This window comes from Penaeus vannamei, chromosome 7, assembly GCF_042767895.1.
Source record: "Penaeus vannamei isolate JL-2024 chromosome 7, ASM4276789v1, whole genome shotgun sequence".
Taxonomy (NCBI): Eukaryota; Metazoa; Arthropoda; class Malacostraca; order Decapoda; family Penaeidae; genus Penaeus; species Penaeus vannamei.
Genome location: NC_091555.1, coordinates 14,532,475 through 14,542,474, shown reverse-complemented (window position 1 = coordinate 14,542,474; position 10,000 = coordinate 14,532,475). Strand labels below are relative to the sequence as shown.

General features: G+C 48.6%; 1 protein-coding gene across 8 annotated transcripts in view; it reads left to right on the top strand.

Annotated features, from left to right (window-relative positions):
• Positions 1-10,000, top strand: part of kn (EBF transcription factor knot) — a 176,834-nt gene that overhangs the window by 164,706 nt on the left and 2,128 nt on the right. For 4 of the 8 annotated variants that reach the window (XM_070123563.1, XM_070123556.1, XM_070123555.1 and 1 more), the window contains exons 9-14: positions 6,695-6,885; positions 7,171-7,297; positions 7,444-7,722; positions 8,114-8,317; positions 8,890-9,162; positions 9,385-9,525. In XM_070123563.1, the coding sequence (XP_069979664.1) occupies positions 6,695-6,885; positions 7,171-7,297; positions 7,444-7,722; positions 8,114-8,317; positions 8,890-9,161 (1,073 nt within the window). In that variant the 3' untranslated portion in view covers position 9,162; positions 9,385-9,525. Of the gene's footprint in view, positions 1-6,694; positions 6,886-7,170; positions 7,298-7,443; positions 7,723-8,113; positions 8,318-8,889; positions 9,163-9,384 lie in introns of all 8 variants that reach the window. The other 4 variants (XM_070123557.1, XM_070123558.1, XM_070123561.1 and 1 more) reach the window with 4 other exon arrangements.

Here is a 10,000-nt window from a genome sequence, read left to right as displayed (position 1 = left end):
AACGATAATAACAAAAAATAACGATAACCACACCTATAAAACAAACAACAGCAGTAATCACAACACAAAATACCCGACGACGAAGAGACAGACAAACATCAAAAGCGAAATCGAGAGAAAGAGAAAGAGAGAGAGAAAACGCGACACGAATGGCTCCGTCGCCGATGAATCATGGATCAGTCACTCGGCCTAATCTCTCGGTGGAATCAAGGTAGGCCTATGACGCAAGAGCGGGCCGGGGATTCCCCTTCGCTTGACCGCTGTGATGATTAGGGCCAGAGATCAGTCAAAGGCCGGGGAGATGGGGGGGAGGAGGGAGGGGAAGGGGTGGGGAGGAGGGAGGGGAATGGGGAGGGGGGTGTAAGGGATGAGGGAAGGGAGGGAAAGATCTTTGATGTTTTTTTTTTTTTTGGGGGGGGAGGAGGGATGTATTTTACCCTTTTCTTCTTTTTGTTTATATTTCTTTAACTTCAAATATAAGTATATATATATATATATGTATATATATATGTATATATATATATATATATATATATATATATATATATATATATGTGTGTGTGTGTGTGTGTGTGTGTGTGTGTGTGTGTGTGTGTGTGTGTGTGTGTGTGTGTGTATGTGTGTGTGTGTGTGTTTCTGCTTATTCATCCTAATTTTGCATCTTCTCCACCATCATCTTTTTCCTTTTCTTTTTCTTTCACTCCTTCTCCTTCTTTACACTTACCCACTTTTCTTGATATTTCCCTTAAATTTAGCTTATTCCCTCATATTTTCTCCTTTCTTGTATATTTTCTTACGCTCTCATTCTTGAATTTAGATTTTCTTCAGTTAAAACGTATTTTACGGTCAAACTACGACTTGGTTGCAAACTTGAAACACTATTTATATTTTCAAGTCTAAGTCATGTTGTATATTCTTTATATTCTTTTTTTTGGGGGGGACTTATTATTGTTGTTATTCATTTTTCTTATTCTATTTTTGTTTTTATTTTTTCATTCTATTTTTGTTTTTATTTTATTATTCTATTTTTTTTTCTTTCTTTCTTTTTGTTTATTTTTGGGGGAAACTCTACGGATCGACATTTTCTTGTTTCATTTTATTTTTTCATTCTCTTCTTTCTCCCCTTTTCGTTCCTTCGTATCGATTTTTTGTATGTTTTAAATCTCTCGTTTCTTTTGTTTCTATGTCTTCACCATTTCATATTTTGTACTCTCTTTCTTCTCTTCTTTGTTTTTTCCTCCATTATCGTATTTTGCTTCTTCCACTTTTCTTCCTTTCTTGCTTCTGCACCACCATTTCCCCCCTTTTTCTATTTCTTTTACTATCTCGTTCTCCTTCCACCATCTTCATTCCCACCTCTTCCTATCATCTTTTTTCCTCTCCTCATCTATTTTTTTCTCCTCTTCTATCTCCCACCTCTTCCTCTCCTTTCATCCCCCTCTTCTTACCTCCCTTCCTATCCCCCTCTTCCACCTCCCCTTCTATCCCCCTCTTCCACCTCCCCTTCTATCCCCCCTCTTCTTCCACCTCCCCCTTCCCCTCTCACTCCCCCACTCCACCCCAATCCTCTTTCCCACCCAATCGCCCGTCCTCGCGCAGGATAGGATAGGCATAACGATCAATCCTTATTCCCGGTCCCTAATTCCATCCCGACTTGTTCCTCCTTCGCCCGACCCATCGCCGACCGCCTCCGCCGCCGTAGATCTCAATTACCCGGCGCTTCTTAGTCGGGCCGACGACGGAGGGGAGGAAAGGCCGGATGGGGTAATTCTTAAGACGTCGGGGGGGGGGGGGGAGGGAAGGAAGGAGGGGTGGGAGGGGAAGGGGAAGGAAGGAGGGGGAGGGGAAAGGGGTAGGTAAGAGGGATGGAAGGGTATGGGGTGGGAATGGGGAGAGGGAGTGGGGGTAAGGGGGGAAGGGGAAAGGGAAGGAAGGAGGGGTGGGAGGGGAAGGGGAAGGTAAGAGGGATGGAAGGGTATGGGGTGGGAATGGGGAGAGGGAATGGGAATGGGGGGAGGGAGAATGGGAAATGGGGGAGAGAGAGAGTGGGCATTGGGGGAGAGAGAGTGGGAATGTGGGAGCGACAGTGGGAATAGGGAGAGAGGATGGGGATGTGAAGGAAGGAGAGAAGAAAAGGGGAAGAACGGAAGGGTTGGGGAAAGATAGAGGGAAAAAGGGAGGGGAATTGGGAAAAGAGAACATGAAGGGTTTAAGGTAGGATGAGGGTGCGAAAGGGCAGAGGAAGGAAGGGAGGGAAGAAAGATGGAGCTGGAGGAAGGGGGGATGAAAAGGTGCGAGATTAAGGGAAGATCGAGATGGGGAGAGTGAAGGGTTAGGAGGAATAACAAAAATAACCCTTTCGTTAAAAAAGTAATAAAAATAACGAAACCAGACAACCAAAAGACGAAAAAGAAAAGACGAAACCAAGAGAATAAATAACTCTACGAGAGAAGGCACAATAAAGGACACATTATTAAGACTTGGGATGTCCGAGTTAGTTCTTGGACGCTTTCCCCCCGGGTAATTTCCCACGTGGAAAATAAACCTCACTTATTTGATTCTTACCTCAGGGCGATCGCTTTCTCTCTCTCTCGGTCTCGCCCTCTCTCTCTCTCTCTGTCTCTCTCTCTCTCAGGGTCGTTCGTTCTCTCGTTCTCTCTCTCTGTCTCCTTTCGTTGTCTTGATCTTTCTGTAGGTCTGTTGTTCTTTTTCTGTTTTTTTTTTTCTGATTCGTGCGCTCTATTTCTTTCTTTCTCTCTCGGTCTCTCTCTCTCTCTCTCTCTCTCTCTCTCTCTCTCTCTCTCTCTCTCTCTCTCTCTCTCTCTCTCTCTCTCTCTCTCTCTCTCTCTCTCTCTCCCTCCCTCTCTCCCTCCCTCTCCCTCCCTCTCTCCCTCCCTCCTTCCTTCCCTCTCTCCCTCCCTCCTTCCTTCCCTCTCCCTCCCTCTCAGTCCTCACAGCCAAGTGAATCATTGATCATCACTCACAGAAAGTCCATATCGTGAGACAGGTTGCCGTCAACATTACAGGAAAGGCATTACATCAAGAGTAAAACATTTTTTTTCTCTTTCTCTCTCGGTTTCTCTCTCTCTCTCTCTCTCTCTCTAGGTCTTTCACTGCCTCTCTCTCTCTCTCGGTTTCTCTCTCTCTCTCTCTCTCTCTCTCTCTCTCTCTCTCTCTCTCTCTCTCTCTCTCTCTCTCTCTCTCTCTCTCTCTCTCTCTCTCTCTCTCTCTCTCTCTCTCTCTCTCTCTCTCTCTCTCTCTCTCTCTCTCTCTCTCTCTCTCTCTCTCTCTCTCTCTCTCTCTCTCTCTCTCTCTCTCTCTCTCTCTCTCTCTCTCTCTCTCTCTCTCTCTCTCTCTCTCAGTACCTGTCTGCTAATCGAATCAAGCTCAAGTTTACCATTTCCGATAACTTTTTTTTTGGGGGTGAGGAGAGATGGGAGGGGGTGGGGTAGATAAGATATAAGAAAGAGAGGGAAAAGAAATGGGAGTTTAGGGAAAAAAGAGGGGTTAGGTAAGGAGAAGAAAGAGAAGAAGAAGAGGGAAGAAGGAAGGAAGGGAAGAAAAGGAAAGGGGGATACGAAATAGAAGGAGATAGATGAAAATGATGGCAAAAGAATGACTTATGAAAGGCTGAAGAAGGTAGAGGAAGAAGAGAAACTGAAAAAGAAGAGAGAGGAAAAGGTAAAAGGAGAGGAAAAGGAAAGAAGAAGAAGGAGAAATGGAAAGAAGAAAAAGAAGAAGAAATACGAGTGAACGAAAGATTGAAATAGCAGCGGGGCTTGTCTTGGATTGCTCTTGTCAGATATGGAAGATCACCGCTAAGAAATATTTACAGCTCCCGTCCCCTCTGCGCGCGCGCGCGTGTGTGTGTGTGTATCTGTGTATGTGTGTGTGCGTGTGTAGATAGATAGATAGATAGATACACATATATTTTTCATGTATGTGCGTGTATATGTATATATGTATATATGTATGCATGTATGTATATATGTATGTATGTATATATGTGTGTATGTATGCATGTATATATGTATGTATGTATGTTTAGATATATTTACCTATTTTTCTATTTTTGTATTTATTTATCTGTATGAGAAGCGTACACCCTGCTGATTACGTTGATTACCTGCGCGGATAAAATTCCCATAAAAAAGCCTCGGCTGTGGCCGCCCCGACTCGCTGACTGGGGGGGCAGGGGGGGGAGACACCTAGGGGGGGCGAGAGAAATCTGGGGAGGGGGAGGGGGAGAGGGGAGAAGGGGGAGAAGGGGGGGAAGGGGAGAAGATCTGTATGCAAATGCTTCAAGTGCGTCGCGCTGTGATCCGGACCGCAGCGGAGGTAGTGAGTAAACACAAAAATAAAAAAAGGAAAAATATAGATATATGTATACTGCATCTCGAAGATTTTTTTTTTAAGCGACCGAAGCTATTTGTTTTTTTGTTTGTTTATTGTGAGAAAGAGTGAGAGGAATGGTTTTTTCTTCCGAGATTTGAACCTTAATTTCAATCAGGAAAAAGATATATGTGTACACAAAATGGGCAACGTGTATGTATCTATGTATGTATCTACTTGTGTGTTTGTGTGCGCGTGTGTGTGTATGATTGTGTGTGTGTGTGTGTGTGTGTGTGTGTGTGTTTGCGTGCATGTACGTATATAATCTATGTATGTGTTCTTTTCTCTTCGAAAACGAAATTATTCCAAATCTTCCCGGGACTGAAAATTGGCGGGAAAAAGTCACCGGAAAGTAACAGACCAATAAAAGAAAAAAAGAAAAAAAAATGATATGACAGCTTCTTTGCCAAACAGATTTTGTTGTCGTGAAAAAAGCTTTCGTAGTCAGTTTTTGAAGGAAGTGGGCGGGAGGGGGGAGGGGGGTAGTTAGGGTGAGAGTGGGTGGCGTGTGTTTGGGGGAGGTTGGGGGGGGAGCGGATGGTGTCTCGGACGAGGAGGAGGAGGAGGAGGGGGGGGCGGAGATGGGGAGGGTGGGAGGGGGAGATAGATGAAGAATTTTTAACTTTCTTTGCCGTGGGCCTAAGTCCCCCCCCCCTCACCCCCACCACCCTCCCCCCCATCCACGCCTCACCCCGTTCTCTCTTCCTTCTCCGACACCCCTCTCCCCAATACCCCCTCCCCCCTCTCCCCCGTCCGACAGTAAAATTAATGGCAAGTATTACGAGTAGTACGTGGCGGGCTTGGGAAAATGTTGTATATATTTTTTCCAGCCATCTACCAACTATTTCCCTACTCCCCCCCCCCTCCTCCTCCCCTCCCTCACTCTCTACCCTCCCCTCCCTCACTCTGGGCCGTCTCTCACTCTACATCTCACCAACCCCCCCTCCTTCTTCTCTCTCTCTCTCTCTCTCTCTCTCTCTCTCTCTCTCTCTCTCTCTCTCTCTCTCTCTCTCTCTCTCTCTCTCTCTCTCTCTCTTTCTCTCTCTCTCTCTCTCTCTCTCTCTCTCTCTCTCTCTCTCTCTCTCTCTCTCTCTCTCTCTCTCTCTCTCTCTCTCTCTCTCTCTCTCTTTCTCTCTCTCTCTCCTCATCTCTCCCTTTTCCTTCTCCTTCCCCCTACTTTTCTCTTCCTCTCTTTCTCTCACCTTTCTCCTCACTTCAGCCTCTCCTTATTTTCTCTCCTCTTGCCTCTCTTCTCTCCTTTCATCCTCTTTTCCTCTCCTCACCTCTCCTTTCATCTCCCGCCCCATCTCTTTCTTTCTCCCTGTCTCTCTTCCTCTCCTCTTCTCTTCCTTATTTATCGTTTTTTATTTCGTCCTTTTGGTATAGTCGATGACACTCTCCGTCTTATATTTTTAATTTTGTTTGTTTATTTTTCGTTATTGTGTGTTTGTCATATTTGTGTTTTTATATATATTTTTGTGTGTGTTCATATACATCTCTTTTTGTTGGCCTTCTCATTTATTTCCAAAATATTTTCCAAAAATAGTGTAATTAGTCCTATAATTACGTATTTGTGGAATTTGGAAGCAAATAAACACCCATCCGTAGTCTTCATCATTAGCATCATCAGCATTATCAGGATTATCATCATCTTAACTAGGATGTTTACAGGCCGCGTCCCTGTTGTTCACTCTTCACCTCTGCTGTTTACATCCTTGTCACTTCTCACTTCTCTCTCTTTTTTACTTTTTTTTTCTCCACTGCACTTCATCCGTTTCGATCTGTCTCGGTCTTCTGGTTGACTGTCTAGCTCCTTCGCGATCTGTTTGTCTCTCTTGTTTTCTCTCTCTCTCTGTCTCATTCTTTCCCTCTCTTGTTTTCTCTGTCTCAGTCTCTCTCTCTCTCTCTCACTCTCTCTCTCTCTCTCTCTCTCTCTCTCTCTCTCTCTCTCCCTCTCTCTCTCTCTCTCTCTCTCTCTCTCATTCTTATCTACCTGTCTGTCAACCCATCTATCTGTATCTGTCTCAGCCTCTCTCACGCTATCTCTCCCTATCGTTTCCCTTAGGTCCCTCCCTTCTCCCCTATCCTCCACCCCCTTTCTTCATCCTCCTCCCCCTCCTTCTCCTCCTCTCCTCTCCATCCCCCTTCCTCCTCCTCCCTCCCCCTCCTTCTCCACCTTCCTTCCCCTCCCCACCCCCCTCGGCGGCAGTAAGTGCTTCAGCATCGGCCTTCTCTCGAATCACCTCGTTCTGACCTCGTTAACTGACCTCGCATCCCCTCCTCCTTCCCCCCTTGCCTGCAGGTATGCACGCCCCAGATACTGACCTCGTTCGCCCCTCAGGTCTGTACCCTCCGCTCCCGGCCACGCCCTGCATCAAGGCCATCTCCCCCTCGGAGGGCTGGACCACCGGGGGCGCCACCGTCATCATCATCGGCGATAACTTCTTCGACGGTCTGCAAGTCGTCTTCGGGACCATGCTCGTCTGGAGCGAGGTGAGTGAAGAGGTTTCGGATTCCCTTTCCGATTCGTGCGTCTGTTGTCTTTTGTCTTTTTTGTTGAGTGCGTTTATTGTGATATTTTCTCTTTAAAGGTTTGGAATCTGTTGATGTTCATTTCGATGCGATTGTAAATGGAGTTTCGTTGTTGATTTGTATTTTGTGAATCCGATTATCTTTACAAAATTTAAGACTCTTTAGAATCGTAACTTCAAAGTGAATTAGATGCTTATATAAGACATTATAGAATAGAAATCTCACGCACCTCCTGTCCCCTTCCAGCTGGTGACGTCACACGCCATCCGGGTCCAGACGCCGCCTCGCCACATCCCCGGCGTGGTCGAAGTGACGCTCTCCTACAAGTCGAAACAGTTCTGCAAGGGCGCTCCCGGCAGATTCGTCTATGTCTGTAAGTATCCTGTAGTTACCATTAGTTTATTATTATCATTATCATTACTACTATTACCATCATCATTATTATTTTTTGAAAGGCGAAAAAAATAAGTCGCCCTTTCTTAGCGTTTGCTCAAGATCTTACCCCGCTCGCCCCCGCAGCCCTGACGGAGCCCACCATCGACTACGGTTTCCAGCGGCTGCAGAAGCTGATCCCGCGGCACCCCGGCGACCCCGAGAAGCTCCCGAAGGAGATCATCCTGAAGCGCGCGGCGGACCTGGCGGAGGCGCTGTACTCGATGCCCAGGAACAACCAGCTCGCTCTGCCTGCGCCGCGCTCGCCCGCCATGAACCAGACCTCCGCCATGACCGGCTTCAACACCTACACCGGCCAGCTCGCCGTCAGCGTCCAGGACACGGCCAACACGCAGTGGGGCGAAGGTAAGGCGCGCCCGCCCTTCCGCAGTACTGAGGAAATGGTATCGTGGAGATATGTGACATTCTGAGATATTCTTAGCTTCCTGCACACCCCTTTCTTCCTTTCTTTTCCCTCTTCCCCCCTTTGTATTATGGTCGTTCTGATTTTGCATGACTCGGGCATCCTCCGGTCCCTCTCTCCTCCCTTCCTTCTTCTCCCTGTCAACCCATCCCTCGTAGTCCGTAGTGAGGCTCGTAGAGTGCGCATAGCGTCGCTTTCCTTCGGTTCCTGTGTCGCCCTCCGCCGCCCCCGCCGCGGCCGGAGGCTGGAATAACTTTTAGAGTGTAGTCGTGAGCCTTCTCAACCCTTGTACTGACGCCCTGGTTGTTCTCACTTGTAGGTTTTTTCTTCTAGACGACTACACCCGCGCTCAGGGCCCCGGAGTAAGCATATCCTCGCCTCGGGGGGGCTTCGGGTCCAACGCCTCCACTCCTCACTCCTCCTCCACCGGCTCCTCCTCCTCCACGTACGGCGCCTCCCTCAACGCCGCCGGATACTCGTCGCCCTCGAACCTCGCCAACATGACCACGTCGCCCAGCCTCTTCAACAGCACCACAAGTAGGTCCTTCGCTCGCCTTGTCACGATGCATTTTATCATTATTATTTTCCCATTATATTTATTTCTCTGATTATTATCATTATTCATCTTCCTTTTTTTCTACCTTTGCACCAGTTTTACGTAGATGCATTTTCACTGTAATTTCCTCTTGCCTTGATAACTTCGCTTTGTTGATCAGTCTTTTGAGTTGTGGCGAAGGAACCCGCAAAACGAGGGTCCGCTTCTACCACGCTTTTTGCCTGGCTATTTTCATTTATATTTTCTGCTTAAATATTTTCTTTCTCACTGTAAAGTACTGCTATAATTTTAGATTCTTAGTGTCATTTATTTATTTCACGTATGCTCTTGATTTAAAAAAAGAAACACGATTTTAAAACAGTTTATTTTTTTCAAAGTAATATTCTTAACTATAAATGACTTAGAGTCGTCACAAGAACGATGTACGCAGTAGCTTGTCATAAAGAAAGGTGTCCCTTGATGGCCCTTGCCCGAAACTGTTGACGAAACGTGTCGTAGAGTTGCGTGGCCGCCCACTTACGCTCCCTCCTCCTCCTCCTCCTTGGTCGTGTAGCAGCGGGCGGCTATGGCGGCCACCACGGGTCCTGGGGCACCTCCTCCTCCTGCGCCTCCTCCTCCGCCGCCCTCCTCTCCCAGTTCACGGCGGGGATGGGCGTGGCCGGAAATAATAAGCAGCGTAGTGCCTTCGCTCCAGTCATCCCCGGCCTCCCCGCCACGCCGCCCCTCACGCCCATCGCGCCCATGGGCGGCTCCTCTGTGGCGTCCTCCATGAACCCCAACGGCGCCGCAGTGGCCGTGGCGCCCTGGCAGCAGCTCTTGTCTTAGTGTTAGTTTCTTCACGGCTTCCTCGCTTGCATGGCGGCTTCTCGCATCTCTGTGCTTTTAGTTGGTAAAGCCTCTTCATCTAGGCCTCTCCTCTCCTTTTCTCTTTTTTTTTCTTTTTGTTTATTTTGCGACTGACTGTAGAAGTGATGGAATGTTGACATACAGTGCGATACTCAAAGTCGCTCCGCCCGCAGCCGCCTAACCCGCTCCCTCTCTCCCGCAGGAATGGGCGGCTTCATGTCGTCCGCCTTCACCTCGATGGGCCACTTCCTGCCCCCGTGCGGCTCGCAGCCCTACGGGCCGGCGCTCGTGCACTCCGCCGCCACCAAGTGATAGTGGGCGTACGAGTCGTCACGACCCAGCGCCCACGCCTTCCCCGGACACTTCGCCCGGCCGACGGATCGCGGCCGCCCGCAGGAGCTCGTGGTGGCCGCACACTGTTGCGAGCCGCCGCCGCCCGCACGGACGCTGACGAGCCTGTGACTGAGGCCCTTCCCGAGCGGGTCGTGGGCGCCGGGGCTGCTGCGACGACCAGACGACGGCGGTGACGATGACCGACGACGCGACGCGACGAGCGAGAGGGAGAAGAAGAAAGAAACCAACCCGCCTCACGCCCATCCCGAGGACGTCCCTCTCAGGCGCATCGAGTGAGACTTCCCCCGCATACATATCTTTCTAAATCGTAGGCATTACTCCGGGAGTCGCTCTTCGGGGCGAGTTCGGCGAGGGAAAGGACGGTCCGCTCGCGAGACACACACACACACCAGTAACCGCGTCTACTCGACGGGGGTATGGCGATCCCTCGGTCCTTGTACCCGAAACCCTAAGTAGATGACATT